The sequence below is a fragment of the Triturus cristatus genome, chromosome 4_1 (assembly GCF_964204655.1).
Source record: "Triturus cristatus chromosome 4_1, aTriCri1.1, whole genome shotgun sequence".
Lineage (NCBI taxonomy): Eukaryota > Metazoa > Chordata > Amphibia > Caudata > Salamandridae > Triturus > Triturus cristatus.
This window is the reverse complement of record NC_140585.1, coordinates 495,788,031-495,805,703: the sequence shown is the minus strand read 5'-3', so window position 1 is coordinate 495,805,703 and position 17,673 is coordinate 495,788,031. Positions and strand designations below refer to the sequence as shown.

The window sequence follows — 17,673 nt, the reverse complement described above, 5'->3', positions numbered from 1 at the left end:
TAAGCCTGCCTGCTCTGTGCCAAGCTACCAGAGGATGAGCACAGGTCAATTTAGGGTGTGTATCTGACTTCCCCTGACTAGGATTGTGATTCCTACTTGGACAGGGTACATACCTCTGTCAACCAGAAACCCAATTTCTAACACCTGTGAAAGTCCTTACTGCCTTGGCTTCCCTGCTGTAGCACCCCACACCTGAGCGATTTCCAAAGGTATGGAAAAGTCTTGCTGTTATTCCAGTAATTACGACATCCATCAATCTAAACTAGTTTGCTCTTACAAACTAAAAAGAAACATACATAATCATAGATCCGCACCCTGAGGCACTGCATGTGACACCTTGCTGCTTCCATTTTGCAATACAATCTGCAGGTAACCTCTTTATCCATTGTTGGGTACTCAGAAACCTTAGAAATCAAGGCATATATCTCAGCATACCTACTAGCTTGCCATATGTTAAAAGGAATTAAGGAGTTGATGGGGTAGCAAATTCAAAGTTTTGAGCAATGATTTAATCAGTTTAGTTTAGAATGTTTATTTTCAATGTTAGCTCATGTTCAGCAGTTAACCTCTAGATGGTGCACTATTATAATTTTGCAGAGTCTTTTTGGACAATTCTTCTGTAAAAGTACTGTAACTGAGCAGATCTCAAAAGCATGTTAAAATGATGCATTTATTTGTATTTTTAAAATTGTACAAAAATAAAGGCGCTCACCACCAAGATATAAAAACATCACAACATGGTATTCCCATTTATTCCACATAAAATAATTCCATCATTTGAGACGGTTCTGAATTTCATACAGATTTCAATACATATCACACGGCAGCATAATGGACTGATCACAGAAATGAATAAACATTTAGATCTGTAATAAAAAATGTACAAATCTGTACTACACATTGTAGGATCTCCTCAATGCAATGCAACCAGACATATTTCACCTTTGTTGCTTAGATGTTGGTATAACCCTCTCTTACATTCCTAAGATGGCACTGAAGACCACCCATATCCGTTCACTTCACAGGGGTGGAGGAAAGCATGACTCCAAATATTATATTCACATAAGCTCTGCAGCTGTAGAAATACAAGGCCAGCTGTGCATTTTTGGTGTGTTTTCACCAATTTAACAGTGTGTCTGGCAAGAACCCCGGCTGATCCATGGTGTCTTCTTCGGCTGCAAGACAAAACAGATAATAACAAGGAAACTGTGGAATCAAATCATGAGAATCTTTATCAGTTAATGAAAGACCTAGTACCGCACACAAACCAGGGGTGTATCTTCCAGTGGTGCAGCAGGGGCAATGGCACCGGGACTCAGAGGCCTGAGGGGCCCATTGAGCCCTGGTTATTGTTGTATTTTATTGGGTAAACAGCAGCAAGGGGGCCCTATTCCATCCTTGCACTTGGGCCCAGGACACACTGGCTACGCTACTGAACACTCAGCTGCTCTATGCTAGGACACACACATTTGCAATAAGAGAGACAAGTAAAAGTCAGTGGCAGAACAGCTTGTGTGGTGACCTGTGACCACATGCCTCATTCACAAAGGGATTTGCTCCCACAGCAGCACTCCCAACCCCAGTCTTGCACCTTTGCATAGTTAGATCAGAGATAGGGAAATGCATAAAGCAACTAAGTCAGGAAGCTTGCATAGTACCGCAGGTGCGTTACTTATAAACATTTGGGACCAAATGTACAAACATTAGGAATATCGATCTCCTAATTGCGATACTCTCTGAATTTCAGTTATGCAATTGGTATTCCTAATGTAAGAAACTCATTGAATTCCATTTAGGGGTTCCTTGTGGGTTGCAAATCGACCGATCTCATGAATATTAATGAGGTACATTGCAGTTCGCAATCCATTAGGAATCACAGCCATCACAGGGATGGTGAGCTAGTAAGGTCAGCAGACCTCAATGTCTGGGATTGCTTTTTAATATAGAAATCGTTTTTATTTGTTTTTGTGGTTTTTTAAATGGATGCATTTAAAAAAAAAGTTTTTTTTAGAGTAGACAGTGGTCCATGGGACCCATGCCTATTTTTAAAAAATATTTGTATTTACATTCTCAAAGTGGAATGGGTTACCACCAGTTTAACACTGCTGGTAAAGTATTACTGTTTTGCGACCGGAATTCGGTTGCAAAACAGGCATACTTACCATACTAATTAGGTATTTGGAAGGGACTCCCTAAATACGCCCCTTCCAAATACTGAATTGCGAATGAAAAATGTGATTTGCCTTCGGCCTGGTCGCCCCCACGCTCCTCACCTCTCCTGCTCCTGAGCCTCCTGCTGCCTGAGCACATCGCCGCTGCGAGCCGACGCCGATTGCAACGCCCCAACCGCCGCTGGGCCGCCCGCTTAGCCTGCACCCGTTTTTTCCTGCCGCTGCCTGCCTGCGGCCCCGCCCCCACGCCAGACGATTGGCTACCACGATCCCGCCTCCCAGCTGACCCGCCCTCCCGGCTCCCTTCTTATGACGCCCCCTCAGCGACCACGCAGCGGACGCGCGCAGCGGGAGCACCGACTGAGCGCCGAAGGTGCGCCAAAGGTAAGCCCGTCTGCGCCCGTCCGCGCCTGGACCGCGCCCAGTGCCAGGACCCCTGGCCCCCGCAGACTCCCGCCCTCCCGCCGGACCTATGACGCCACCGAACTCCACGCACTCAACGCCGGCCGAACCCCGGGTTGCTACCGAGCCACCCCGAGACGCACCCTGGACCCTTCTGCTGCCACTCCTACAAGTTCACCTGCATCCGGACCTGCACTACTCCTGCACCGACCAAGACCAAGACGAGCAACAGCAGCAGCCACCTAAAGTGCATCCTACTCAACACCCGCTCCGTCCACAGACACGCCATCGAGCTCTGGAACCTGCTCGACACTACTTCACCAGACGTCGCCTTCCTCACGGAAACCTGGATGAACGCCTCTTCAGCGCCCGACATCGCCATCGCCATCCCAGATGGCTATAAGATCATCCGAAGGGACCGCATCAACCAGACCGGAGGAGGCATCGCCATCATCCACAGGAACACCATCCGCATCACGACCAACACCGATGACACCCTCGCACCCGCCGAGCACCTGCACTTCCAGGTCAACATCAACCCCAAGACCACCCTCAGAGGCACCCTCATCTACAGACCCCCGGGACCACGCACACAATTCAGCGAAGACATCTCCGACTTCATCAGCCCGCACGCCCTCCCCTCCGCTGACTACATCCTCCTCGGGGACCTCAACTTCCACCTGGAGAACAACAACGACCGCAACACCACCACCCTGCTGGACAACCTCGCAAACTTCGGACTCAAGCAGCTGGTGACCACCCCCACCCACTACGCTGGACACACACTCGACCCAGTCTTCTCATCCAGCAAGAACATCGCCTTCAGCCACGCCACCGGACTCCACTGGACGGACCACAGCTGCGTCCACTTCAGCTTCAAAAGGACCACGATCCACTACCAACAGCAACAGGTTGCACGCAGAAGCTGGAACAAGATCACAGCCGACCAGCTCGCGACTTCCCTGAGCAAGAACCCACCCACCAGCGCAACGAACGCCAGCCAAGCGGCCACCAACCTCACGAAATGAATCAGCGACTGCGCAGACGACCTCGCCCCCCTGAGGACCCCGCCTAGCAGACCCGGCAGCAAGAAAGCCCCATGGTTCACCGACGAACTCAAGAGCTCCAAGAAGTACTGCCGAGCCCTCGAGAGAACCTGGCGCAACTCCCTCGCCTCCTACTTCCACAACAAGATCGCGGACATACACAACAGCTTCAGCACTTAACCGACGCACGCCACGACCGAACCACCGCCCCCCACCACCACCCTCCGCGCCTGGACCCCGATCAGCGCCGAAGATACCGTCCGCACGATGAACTCCATCCACTCCGGATCTCCGACCGACCCCTGCCCTCACCACGTCTTCAACAAGGCCGACGCTGTCATCGCACCCCACCTGCGGGACATCATCAACACCTCCTTCGACACCGCGACCTTCCCGGAGAGCTGGAAGCATGCTGAACTCAGCGCTCTACTAAAGAAGCCATCAGCCGACCCCACCGACCTCAAGAACTACCGCCCCATCTCGCTGCTCCCGTTCCCTGCAAAAGTCATCGAGAAGACCGTCAACAAGCAGCTGGCCGCCTTCCTCGAGACAAACGGATCCCTCGACCTCTCGCAGTCTGGCTTCCGAGCCAACCACAGCACCGAGACCGCCCTGATCGCAGCCACCGATGACATCCGAGCACTGCTTGACAACGGAGAAACAGCGGCCCTCATCCTCCTAGACCTCTCCGCGGCCTTCGACACTGTCTGCCACCGTACACTAGTGCAGCGACTCAGCAACGTCGGAATCCAGGAGAAGGCACTGGAATGGATCATCTCCTTCCTCGCCGGAAGGACACAGAGAGTCCGCCTCCCCCCCGTTCAGATCTGAAGCCACCGAAGTCATCTGCGGCGTTCCTCAAGGGTCCTCGCTCAGTCCAACCCTCTTCAACGTCTACATGAGCCCCCTCGCAGACATCGCACGCCAGCACAACCTCAACATCATCTCCTACGCCGACGATACCCAGCTGATCCTCTCCCTCACCAACGACCCCGCCACCGCCAGAGCCAACCTTCACGAAGGGATGAAAGAGGTAGCCGAATGGATGATGAACAGTCGCCTGAAACTGAACTCGGACAAGACGGAAGTCCTCATCCTGGGATCCTCACCCTCCGCCTGGGACGACTCCTGGTGGCCCCCCGCCCTAGGCAGCGCACCCCAACCAACAGACCACGCACGCAACCTGGGCTTCATCCTGGACTCCTCCCTCTCCATGACCAGACAAGTCAACGCCGTCTCCTCGTCGTGCTTCAACATCCTGCGTATGCTACGTAAGATCTTCCGGTGGATCCCCACCGATACCAGGAAGGCGGTCACCTAGGCCCTCGTCACCAGCCGTCTGGACAACGGCAACTCCCTTTATGCCGGAACCACCGCCAAACTCCAGAAGAGACTCCAGCGGATCCAGAACGCCTCAGCACGACTCATCCTGGACATCCCCCGTCACAGCCACATCTCCGGACACCTGAGAGACCTGCACTGGCTCCCGGTCAACAAGAGAATCACCTTCCGTCTCCTCACCCACGCACACAAAGCCCTACACAACCAAGGCCCAGGATACCTCAACAGCCGCCTCAACTTCTACGCTCCCAAACGCCAGCTTCGATCGACCGGCCACGCCCTCGCCACGGTCCCCCTCATCCGAAGAGCCACCACAGGGGGACAGTCCTTCTCCTACCTCGCCACCAAGACATGGAACTCCCTCCCGACCCACCTCCGCCTGACCCAGGACCACCTCGCCTTCAGGAAACAACTCAAGACCTGGCTGTTCGAGCAGTAGCAGACCCCCCCTCCCCTAGCGCCTTGAGACCCTCTGGGTGAGTAGTGCGCTATATAAATGCCTTGATTGATTGACTGATTGATTGATTTGGGGCCGTATATGTATACATTTTAGGTATTGTGATTTCTAAATTGTAAATCTTTGCGAATCGCAATTAGGAAATCGCAATTCCTAATGTATGAAATCCATTGGGTTTCATTCAGCAATTTCTAATTGGTCGCTATTGACCTACCTCATGAATATAAATGAGATAGGTCACAGATTGCGACCCATTATGAATTGCTGCCGCCACAGGAATGGTGGCCTGCTGAGGTCAGCAGACCACCATGTCTGTAAATAAAGCCCATTTTCTTCAAAGAAAAATGGAATGCGTTTAAAAAAAGAAAATGAAACATTAAGGTTTAATTTTTTAAGAGTAGGCAGTGCTCCGCTGGACCAACATGCCGGCTATTAAAAACAAGCAATGGCATCGCCAATAGGTCTCGCCTTTGCGACCTTAAAAGTTTTTAGCCAGAGATATTGGCAATGGTTTGTACTGGAATAACTGACAATTTTTTATTTTTGTTAATTTTACAGCAGGATGTTTGTTGGTGTACTGGGCATGAGGAGTAGCAGTGTTCCTCGTAAGCAGCAGAGCGGGAGCAGTAGCCTCAGTAAAAACATATATATACAAATCAATGAATGGTATACAGGACGCACATGCTATGAATGTAAAACAGTAAGGCATGTGAAATGAAATCTATTAACTTCACGTGCTGGAACTAGGGTGCGTAACACCCTATGAACTTTTCTGGAAAATGTACCGTTCGGAATTCTGAATGTCCTACGCTAGACCAAGAAATACTACAGGCTGTGTACCAAGTCGGGATATTTTAAACAAAACCCTTCCTCCAGCGCTCAGAGCACCATATGCAGAAGTCCTCCTGCAGCTTCTATTCAGTGTTGGCCGTGTAACACATATGGGAAAACAGCCAACTACTAACACTGAACAATAAGGGGGGGGGGGATTTCTCACAGCAGGACAGGCCTTATAGGACTTCAAAAGTGAAAACCAGAGGCCAGGCACCCAGCCAACACTAGGCCTGACAAGAAGCAACAGCAGGGAAACAGCCTCTTGAGTGCTGGGTATGAGAGACAAATGCACACAAGAGCTTAAGAGTAATTTAGTGTGGTATGTTATTAAAAAAATAATATTCTGAGTTTTATTGGTTTATTACAGTGAGTGCAGCCTGCATAAAAGCAAATATTTCCAAGGCACTAATTAAGATTCTAGGCAGCATTAACACGGTACATCATAATATAATCACTGCCAACGGAATAATATTATGGACCCATATGAAAGACAATTTTCTATAAACACAACAGGTGCCTCTTGCCGGCTCGCAGCTGGCGCACTTTTGCTCTTGCACTCACTAGGTCTCATGATTGCTGAATTTCTTGGTCACCACCTTGCCCAACTCCTGTCTCAGACGGTCACAGATCTTCTGGGATAGGTCCTGGTGAGAACTGCTGCTGAATATCTTAATGTTCGGCATCCTCGACCCACGTTCGCTTGAAAGACTAGGAGAGAAGTCTATAGACGCAGAAGCCAGAGCGGCGGGACAGCCTTTATGCCCTGTCTTAGCGTTTCTAGCCGCTGCTGGTTGTTCACAGCCGCGTCGTCTCAAGAGATGGCACTAGGTAGCGACGTTACTGGATGGCCTCAAGCTACCGGCGATCACGAGTCTCCCATCTGACCCACCGGCAGACTTCACGACGTGTGGGCAGGGCTACGAGATGACGATTTGATGTCATAAACCTCACTGTCAAAGAGCCATTCTAAACACTAGACCGTCAATATTTAATTTAGCTGTGACCGTGTTGATTGCAGACCAAGGAATTCCCCTTGTGCAGAGGTTACTGCTGTTCCTTTTGCCCACACCCAACATGGTTAGTGTTTTTAAGATGGGGTCTTAGAGTATAGAAATAATTTAAAGCGCATGGAGAGGGTAAACATTAACTTCACAAGGATAGAGTTGACTTTTAAATTATTTCAAGCAGGTCATAGTGAACCGTAAACGCGCTTTTAGGTACTGCAATGTAGAGTGCCAACATGAAAATGATAATTTGATATGGTTGCAATTAAAAACAAGCCCGGGATTTGTGTGTGCACGGGCTAAAAGGAAATTAAAAAAAGGCCCACGAGTAGTGCGCGCGCGCACAGCAAAGAATGTCAGGAATGCAACTGGCACAGTGCGGGGCCGCTGCTCGCTCCCGAGAAGGCTAGGCTAGGGCACAAAGAAGGCGGAACATGCACCCACCTTGGACCAATTGCGTGCTGTCTTTCTTAGAAAGACACATGCAAAGGCAGATTGCGGGTGCTAAAAAAAAAGCACATGCACGAGCGTGTGTTTAGCGTGGAAAAGCCCTTACTAAAAGTCTCACAGTGCAGCGCATGTGTGCTGGCTCAGGCGGGACCTAATTATTGTGTCAGCATTCAAAAAGGGAAGGTGTCCTTGCGCCGTCGGAACGTCACTTTTGTGACGTTCCATGGCGCAGAAACCTGCGTGATATTTATCAGGCAGCACTAAGACACTTTTTTTGGCTTTAATGCTGCCTGATAAATATCCGTCCCTTTAACGCAGTGTTCTGCGTTAAAGGGGCGTGCAATGGGTGTTGCTGGGGGCGTTCCCAGCAACATCCATGGCCTTTTTACACTGCGTAAAATCTTTTATGGAACTGGTAAATCTCGAATTGCAGAGAGAACAGAAATTCTACTGGCACAAGAGACATACATGGTGGTGTTGGTTCACTGTGACAATCCATACAATATATGAGAAACCCTCTTCCCACCATCCTCAATTCCTCGGCTGGTACTGAGCATATGTCGAGGCATTGCCTCCTGTGGTCTTCCTCTCCCTATGTTCTTCCTCTACAACAACTGCCAGATGTATCAATATATTGGTCACAATTTATAACCAATCTTTTTGCATCCAGTTCTGAACTTTGTGAACCAAACTGTTGCAGTTCTATCTACCTTTTTAATAATCAGACAGTAACTCGACAATTACAACTCACTCCAATTGCTCTAGTCACAGGGATGGGGGTCAGCAGATCACCATGTCTGTGGTTGCTTTTTAATAAAGATGTTCATTAAAGCAGCCAGACTTCCTTAAAGGATACAGAGCTGTTAAAAACAAAATCCTTTATAAACCATTTCTTTGATCGTGACATGGGACCCCTGGACAACTGCATACTGCCCCTAAAACATTTTCAACAATTCATAAAGCGCAATGGGTCCAAAGGGAACCCTATCCTTTCTCTAAATAATTTGCCACCCTGACTTGGGAGTCGTTCGTTTTTCGATGGTTTGCAACCAGAATTCTGGTCACAAACCACTGATACATCTGGTACCAATAGGATTTAGGGATGCCCACAACACAGCCCTTCAAAATATGGAATTTGTATCCAGATCCAATAACATGAGTGAGGAAAACATTACGGACTCCCAAAATCAGATTGTTACATGGCCAAACACTTGTTTGAAGTTGCAAACTCCAAATTGGAATGTTTGCAACTGCAAAACATTTTGAACATCTGTCCCTTGGTTCTGGCAGGCTGGGCTTCTCATTGAAAGATGCCAAGAAACAATGAAGCACAATACATTGTGAGAAGCATGAAGCCGCTTTGCTAAAAATTCATGAAGAGAAATAAATGAGGTATGTGTGCCATCGACAAGGATGATAAACGCTATGTTGTGGTTATCTAGACAGTTGTTGATGGTGCAGGACCTCTGCAAGATATAGGAGCCCTCAACAGGGATATGGTTGATGGGGGGGGGGGGGGGGGATAGGTACGGTCATCAATCTGCTAGCAGGTGACTGGATGACATGATTCCTTTACAAGTCAGCCAGATAAGCAGCTGGCACTGGTACAGACAAAGATCTTATTGATGGGTATGGGTCCCTGGTGCACATTTGCTTGCCACAGTTATATGAGTGACTTTCTTCCAATAGGCCCCAAGGGCAATGCTTAATTTGTAAAAAAAAGAAAAGTGCCATGGCTCTTGTCAGGAGTCTACTGCAGCTTGCACCACTCATTGCCCCTGCCATGCTGCCAATGATAGTAACAACACAACTACTAACATCAAACATCTGCAAGTTGTGAGAATTCAGACGATTTCAGGCCTCCAAGCCTATCAGAATGGCTTGGGCGGCAGGTAATAGCCATTTTTAATGTATATTGAATTAAGAATTACCTGTTTTTGTGGTCATCTCTAAATTAGCCAGACAGTGCCACCTTGTGGCAGACTGTCACAAGCCCCTGTGCTGACAATTAAGTGCCAGTGCTCAACGCTGGAAACCATCGGCTCAAATTAAGGACTGGGAAGCACTGGGAGGTGAGAGTGAAATTAGACATAGCCACTTGTTGAAGTCTTATGCTTAAGAGCATTTTAAGTCAGGTGAATTCTGTTCCCTGGAAAGTAAGGTCACCAAGACATGTGTGGTAACCTGTGAATACCCATTCCATGGTTGAATCTACTGGTGCAAACTGTTGTCAGTGTATTGCATGATCCCTTTCCCAGAGTGGACCAGTTTCTTTGTGAAGAATCAGAAAAGATCTGCAGGCTGATTTATTGTGAGCAATGGGGGCCAGATTTACTAAGGTTTGCAGTCTCTTTTGGGAGGTAAACCAGGTGTTAAGTGTTAGAATCGTATTTTACTATCCAACGTAAATTAGGATTTGCGTTGAATAGTATCCCAAAGTAGTGCAAAGTTGCTCTATGCTCTACTTTGTGTTATTTTGTGTTAAGAGGGCATTCCAAGGGGTGTGGCATGGGTGTTCTCATGCAACCACTAATGGGTTTTGATGCAATCTCTAAGAGTAAACATCGTTGGACAAGGATTTGCACCAAATTCTTATGCTTTCTTGAGGCAGCCATAACAAGGAGAAAAGTTTTATTTCGCCTTGCTTTTTAAACTTTGTATGTGTTCTGCATTGTGCAGCACGCGTACAAAGTGGAAATAGCCTTAAATCACAGTTTCTGTACTGAAAGAGACCCCTTCCAGTGCAAAACCTATGCTTCAGCGAATGCACATACCATTACATTATGGCGCAAAGGTGTTTTTGTTGACGCATGTCTACTAAAACTGCGCCAGCGTTGGGGGGAGAAAAATTGCACCATATCATAGTACATATGGCACAATTTTTCTCACTTTATTTCTTTGTATATTGTGTGTTTGTATGTCTGGATATATGAAGTAGTAAAAGCACCCATGTCTGAGGTGGCTACAAGGCTTGCAAGTCATTGGCCATTGTGAAGGTTGAGATTTGCATGTACTTTTTGACTTGTGGCTTGTGTTTTAGCATGAGGTTTGAAAACCCTCGTTGTCATTCAAAACTTATGAGGTTTTCCTCCTCTGTTGGGGAAAGTTATCATGACTGCTTTGTTTTTAAGGTCTGTGTGGTTTTAATGGATAGCGTGAAGGTCTGTAGTAGGAACATTCTCTAGTACTTGATTGAATATCTAAGTGAAAGGCCAGTGCTTGGTGGTTTTCTTTTTTTTGTCGTTTTTATCTGCTTGTAGTGCATCTTACGGTGGTCTTGATTTGGATGTGTGTGAGAAGGGGAGGTGTGCATTATCCTGTGTCACCATGTCATGGTCCAGCGTGCTTGGGCAGAGTTTTGCCAGTGTGTAGAATGTTCATTGCCCAGATTCTGCCAGTGTCTGTTGGAAGGGTGAGAAATGACTTGGAGGCTGAGCTGGAAACATCAATAGCTCTTGGCGGTAAGTTATATTCCAGAGTACCTAAACCTTAGACGGAACTTGTAACTACAGATAAACCTATGCAATGCTATTCCCAAACGTGGTGAATATTTATTTTACCAGTGCAACAAGGTAATAGGATGAAAAAATAAAAATGCACCAATTCGCTCATGGCCCTTATCCGACTGATGCCTGGGGGGCATATTTAAAAGCCCCTATCGCCACCACAACATCACTTTTTTGGACGTTGTGGTGGTGATAAGGCTTTGCCTTATTTACAAGGCAGTGTCAAGCCACTTAGGGCCTCATGTAGGTAGCGAAATACCGGTCGGTAACGGCCCAATTTCGGTAAATATTCCGTTACCGACCGGTATTCAGACAAGTGAGATGTAGGAGACCAAAAACCACTTTTCGGTAAATATGAGGCGGTAAATACCGATTCATATATACCGAATACATAATTAACGAATCGGTAAATATGAAGTGGTAAATATGAAGTGGTAAAAAGTTAAAATGACATGTAGGAGCACTCGGTAATTAAGAAATCCAAGAAAATCGGTAAATAAGAGTCGGTGATTAACACGGATTGAAAGCAGGTGGTAACCAACAACAGTGCAGCTAAGCAATCCCAAAATGCAACAGCGTGGACACCCTGGCAGCTATGTACGTCATTGCAATGCGCCTACGTCTAGAGGCAGCAGGACTGAGGGTTTGGCGACGGAAGGAACGCATCCACAGACAGCGCATCACACTATTCCAGCTGACTGATGCAGAGATACATGAGAGGTACAGGCTACACCCCGAAACCATCATGGACTCAATCAGGGACCCGCACCCACTCCTGGACCAGCCAATGAGAAGGGCGCACGCCATACCCCCACATGTGCAGGTGCTCTGCAGCCCACATCTGCTGGCATCCGGCATTTCTCAGGTGGTGACAGCTGCGGTGGGTGGTGTATCCCAGAGTTGCCTGTCCCGTTCCTTCAGGAATTACTTCCCCCATTATATTGGCTGCATTGATGGGACACACATCCCACTCTGTCCACCAGCTGACACAGAGCACATCTACAGGATCAGGAAGTCCACCCACTCCATCAATGTGCATACCGAATGGAATGATATTGTGAATGGTCCCGTGGGTGGCAGAACCAAAAGGTGCGCGTATGCTATTTACAACGAGGTCTGCAAGTTGCCGCACAGTGATGCGGCTTCCAGACTGAGAGCTATTGACCAAGCAAACATGGAGAAGGCCTAAGCCGTTATAGATATTAGCTCTAGCACTCTCACTTCTAGGATTCATACATGAGACAATAGGCACATGCAAGTACACGGCGCATGCAATGTACAAGCCCCGATTTTGGCGTGCGTCCTACGAGGTATCCCAGTGCCTGTGATTACACCTTCTTTCACTGTGCTTGCAAACGGTATTCATTTAATAATGATTAATGAAGTTTGCTGCGGGATGTGAGTGGTAATCCCGTACATAACTGTCTCGCATGAAGTTGTCTGCTGCAATACTGTTCTTTTTCCACCCCCGCATGGGCGGCGGGATGTTTCCATCTGGCCTTCGATTCCAACCTTGAAAGCAGAGTCCAACAAGTTGAGCAGAATAGAGCGCCATTGTCCCACAAAGAGGTGCCTTTGACTTTCTCTCGTTAAAATATTTGTCCTTCACGTTGCTACTACGCGCACTGAGGAACAGGCGCCTCTGAATACTGACCTCCCCCTGCATTTCGGCTCTTTGATCCAAAGTATTATCAATGCCTCGTCCACGACCGGCCTGGCTCAATTTTTTCTAACATGTGGGGCTCGGGTCTCGTGACCTCTTTCCAAACAATTTGTGGTGTAATTCCGGCATTTGTTCATTCACTGTTCTCGAGCATCTTTGGAGGTGTTCCGCTGCTTCTGGCGCTGGTGGCAGGTGTGCTGCTTATACTTTTCATACTACGGAATGGCTGCTCCTTCTGTGCCACACGAGCACCTGTCCCGTCTGCATCTTCTTCGTGATAGGATGCTTGACTTCTATGGTACTTTGCCATTGGCGACTTTGAGCCTGGCTTATGGATTATCCTTCAGGTATTCCTACTTCACCTGCGTACAACCTGTATTGCACTGCCTGGATTGTCCCTTTGAATGGCCTCTGGATTTGTGCTTGACCAACATGGTGTCTCCGGTGCCGGATTTCGATCGACTGATGAGGCCCTTAGTGTCTCACGAGTTGTCCTGTTCTGGTGTCCGGATCATGGCGTGTGGAGCGGCGCATGGTATCCTGGGTAATTGGGACATCTCAGCGGCAGCCTACGACTTCTTGTCCATGAGCTATTTGGAGGAACATTCCGGGTGCCCTCTGATTGTGCTAGAGGCTCCGTTGGTTGGAGAACACGTATGTTCCTTTTCTTTACTCAATTGGATGGCTGAGACTTTTAGTGGCCCTGAAAACGATTGCTTGTTGGAAGCCGTGGCCACATATGCTGCCTATACATTCATGGATTAACTGGATTGTCGTCCATTGCGCCTGAGCTACTGGACAGCACCCTGGCGCAACATTTATTTCTTTTAGTTCTCGTTTTTCTCTTCCTGATGGTCTGCTTGAGTTTTTTACTATACTTGCATTGTGTTTTTGGAATTGTATGCTGCAATTAATTGGACTGTAGGACTTTGGCGCTGCATTGGTTACGCCCTGTTCTGCTCTGACGAAACTGAACTCTGCGTTCTCTCTTTTCGTGCCTATTACATATTGCTTCGCTCAAGGGGGCGTGTAGTGAGTTCTCCCTGAATACGTACATGCATTGTTCAGTTGGCATTACCACGTTGAATGTTATGTAGACATATTTGTGTCTTTGCACACGACACTGCGTTTACATGTTCTTTCTTGAATAAACTGCTGACTCGAGACTTCCTTCAGACGAGTGCATTCTGTTGTTCCCATCCCAAGCTCTGCGCAGCGACCTTGGTCTGTACATGCTGTGACACACAGTCTGGAATTTTACACAATGCTTGTTTTCCACTCTAGGTTGTTCGACCCACGATTTAGCCATGGCACACGCGCAGCTGCACATACCTGACAGTTGGTGCTTTTCATATCTCAGACGTCATGTTTATTATTCAGACCGAAGACGAGCCTTCCTGCGAGGAGACTCCTGATGCTCCTGTGATGTGATTTCACTAAGCTGATCTTTGAGGTATGGGGTCCCCTATTCAAGCCTGAGAGACCTTCTATAATGACATGATTGTGATATTGGCTACTTAGTTAAGGGAAGGTGGTAGTGTCCTCGGTATTTTCCGATTCGCTAAATACCACCTCGGTATTTACCGATTCGGTGGATACCACCTCGGTATTTACCGATTCGGTGGATACCACCTCGGTATTTACCGATTCGGTGACTTCCGATTCGTATTTACCGAATGTTACCGAATCGGTAACTGTTACCGAATTTTTACCTACATATAACTTACCGGTTCTAATTTACCGATTCGGTACGGCTCGGTATTTATGAACCGGTAAAATTTATTTACCTACATGAGGCCCTAAATGTGGATTAACGCTGCCTTGTACATAAGTCCTCCTTTCACGCTATGATTAGCATGAAAGGGGCGGGCAATGGGTGTTGTGGTGGCGTTCCACTGCAAAACTCATTGATTGACACTGCCCATATTTACAAGGGTGGCGTAAATATGGGGCAGCGCCAAAATTAAGAGCAGGGAAAACCTGGTCTTACTCTGGTGAAACGAGGAGAAATGTTTAATTTCTCCTCGTTTTTGCTGTTTCCATGTGTGCTGTGTTGTGCAGCACACATAGAAACAGCAAAACGCCATTGATTGTTTATGTGCAGGAAGGTACTCCTTCCTGCACATAAACAATCATTTAAAAAAATGAAATTTTGCAAGTTACATGTGTGCTACATTAGGCAGCACACATAGAAGTTACAAAACACCAGTTAAAGGTTGTTTATGTGCAGGAAGGAACACCTTCCTGCACATAAAAATCTTCCCCTGCAAAGCAGACACCCTTGGACTACAGTCCAAGGGGGCCTGCAGTGGCGCGAGGCAGCTAAATTTAGAGCCAGCGCAGAGGGAACCGCAGGGCTGCACCATCTTGTTCCAAATATGGTGCAGCCCTGCGTTCCAGTAATGGCGGAGAACGGCGTTAAGCCAAGAAGGCTAACGCCGCGCTCCGTCACTTCCATTGTAAATATGCCCCTTTGTTTTGCCTCCTGGACAGAAACCATACTGAATAGGGTGTAGAATGTTAGTAGTTTAACTAAACCGGTTAAGGTTTTTATTTATGGCTCACTCCATTAGTTTAAACAAGTATACCAGTTAGAAATTTTTACCTGGGAATTTACAGGATTTTCTGGATGCAAATGCTGGGTCATGATGGCAGATTTAAGGTGCTGGGAAATTATACTTGCAGCTACTGATGCACTTTTTATGGACTTGAAATCTGTACGAAAAAGCATCATGAGGCTTTTAAAACGTTTTGCAGGGTAAGAGTCTGATGGAGAATCAGAATCTCGGCATACTGTTCTGCGGGAGGTTTAAAAGCTCCCAAAAGGGGGGGCTTGGCCAAGCGTGAAAAGATTACAGACCCAGAGCTCGCAGGCTCCCCATCTGGCTCAGAAGAAATCAGCCCTGGTGCCAACAGCAGGGATGATCCGCAGTCATGCTCTTCACTTCAAAGTCCGGTGGACCAGGTTTGGCCGGCTGATGCGCCTTGCAGAAAATCAGGCTCAACATCAAGCATGATTGGAATCCCTGATGCAAGAGAGGCAAGTCCCATGAGCCGGCGCGGCCATGAGGCCCAGGCCCTGAGAGCTGATATTGGCTGGGGACGAGACCTGGTTGCTTGGAGGCATGGCTTGGCCCTCAGGTGTACCCCTGGATCCCTGGTGAAACCAACAGTCTGATCCTTGCTGGATCGCGCATCCCCTGTGCCCAAAGCCTAACACCGTTTGTCACCAGCACTTCCACACAGTAGCGCCAAAGAGAGGAGGTGAGCGGGGGGGGGGGGCAGGAAGAGCTAGTCTGACCCAGACCACCCTCCCCTTTTACTTTACCTTGAAAAGTGGACTTCACCATTACACACTAGAGTGAATGACACAGGCACTGAGCACACTAGGTGAGTCATGCAGAAGAGACATGATGCCCTGTGAAGGTGTGACCCTGCACAGCCTGGGTCATGAGAATTGCATCTTGGTTGAGAGGTGATCGCAGGCCACTTAGAAAGGTTGGCCCTTGGGTATGCCCAGACATGAAATATACTGCATCAGAGATGGGGACCACATAGGAGACTTAATCCCTGTGTATGGCCCTGGCATCTGAGACCCAGGGCCCATTTCTGCAGGTGCCCCTTTGGTGACACCCTGGAAAAAAGAGGTCTAAGAGGGATGGATCTGGCCCAGAGGGACCCCTATTGATTTTAGAGATGGGCTTGGAGGCCTTGGGGCACAGCCAGTGCTACACTCCTTACGGTGCAGTTGAGGCCTAATAATACATTGAGTACCCAGATCAAGCAGCACCCCACTATTACGGACTGCATGATGACCACCACAATAATCCTGCGGTCTCATTGCAGTTGCTACTCATGATCAACATCAAATCTGCTTAACAAGGGGAGCCTGTGCATGGGCTTTTATTTGCTGCTTTGTGCCTTGTTGGAGATTCCGAGCTGACAGGGCCTTGTAAGCTGCAACCAAGAGTCGCTTGAGGCATTATGCAGTTGTGCCTTGTGATGATTAAGCTGGCTTCCCCCTTCAACACTGGGCCCTATAATGTAGGGTCACACCCCTGCCCCTGACTCCTACACAGTCCGTCTTGCACCTTCCATGATGGAGGTCGTCTGATTGAAGAGAAGCAGGTTGCCCTTCAGGGCCATCAGATATTCAAATACTGTGACATTAACACTGTAACTTGTGGGGTGTCTGCCAACCAGGGAGAAGAACAATTCTTGATCCACCTCACAGTGGCAGGTGATCCCCAAGATATACTGGAACCATGACAGGAGGCAGTGGCAAAAAACAGAGCATCATTAAGACTTTTCTTTAGCAGCCCTCCCATTGTAAGCCAAAAGATGACAAATTGGCTCCAGCAGAATTCAAAGGACTTGTGGAAACTCAAGGTGACCAAACACAGCCAATCACCAAGGGGCCTACTCCTCCAACTTTTGCAAGAACTCAAGGAGGCCCCACTGGCCAGCATCGTCAGAGCACACGGTCTCAACATAACATCCTATGCAGACGGCACCCAACTCATCTTCTCCCTCACCGATGACCCTGCCATCACTAGAACCGACTGCCAAAGATGCATGACAAGGGTCACTGACTGGATGAAGCTGAACACAGACAAGACTGAAGTACTGATCTCCAACAACAACAGCAACCCCTGGAACAACTCCTGGTAGCCCTTAGACCTGCACCCACACCTCCCGACCATGCCAGGACCCTCAGAACCATCATTGATAACAAGCTCACCATCAAATCTCCTCCGTCTGCTTCCTCACTCTGCAGATGCTACGGAAGATCTTCAAGT

The 17,673-nt window shown here is 48.1% G+C and overlaps 1 protein-coding gene across 3 annotated transcripts in view; it reads right to left on the bottom strand.

Annotated features, from left to right (window-relative positions):
* Positions 1–659: 659 nt before the first annotated feature.
* SPX (spexin hormone) overlaps positions 660–17,673 on the bottom strand; it is a 79,742-nt gene continuing 62,728 nt past the window's right edge. For 2 of the 3 annotated variants that reach the window (XM_085650577.1, XM_085650578.1), the window contains one exon: positions 731–1,175. In XM_085650577.1, coding sequence (XP_085506703.1) covers positions 1,117–1,175 — 59 coding nt within the window. In that variant the 3' untranslated portion in view covers positions 731–1,116. Of the gene's footprint in view, positions 1,176–17,673 lie in introns of all 3 variants that reach the window. The other variant, XM_085650576.1, reaches the window with a different exon arrangement.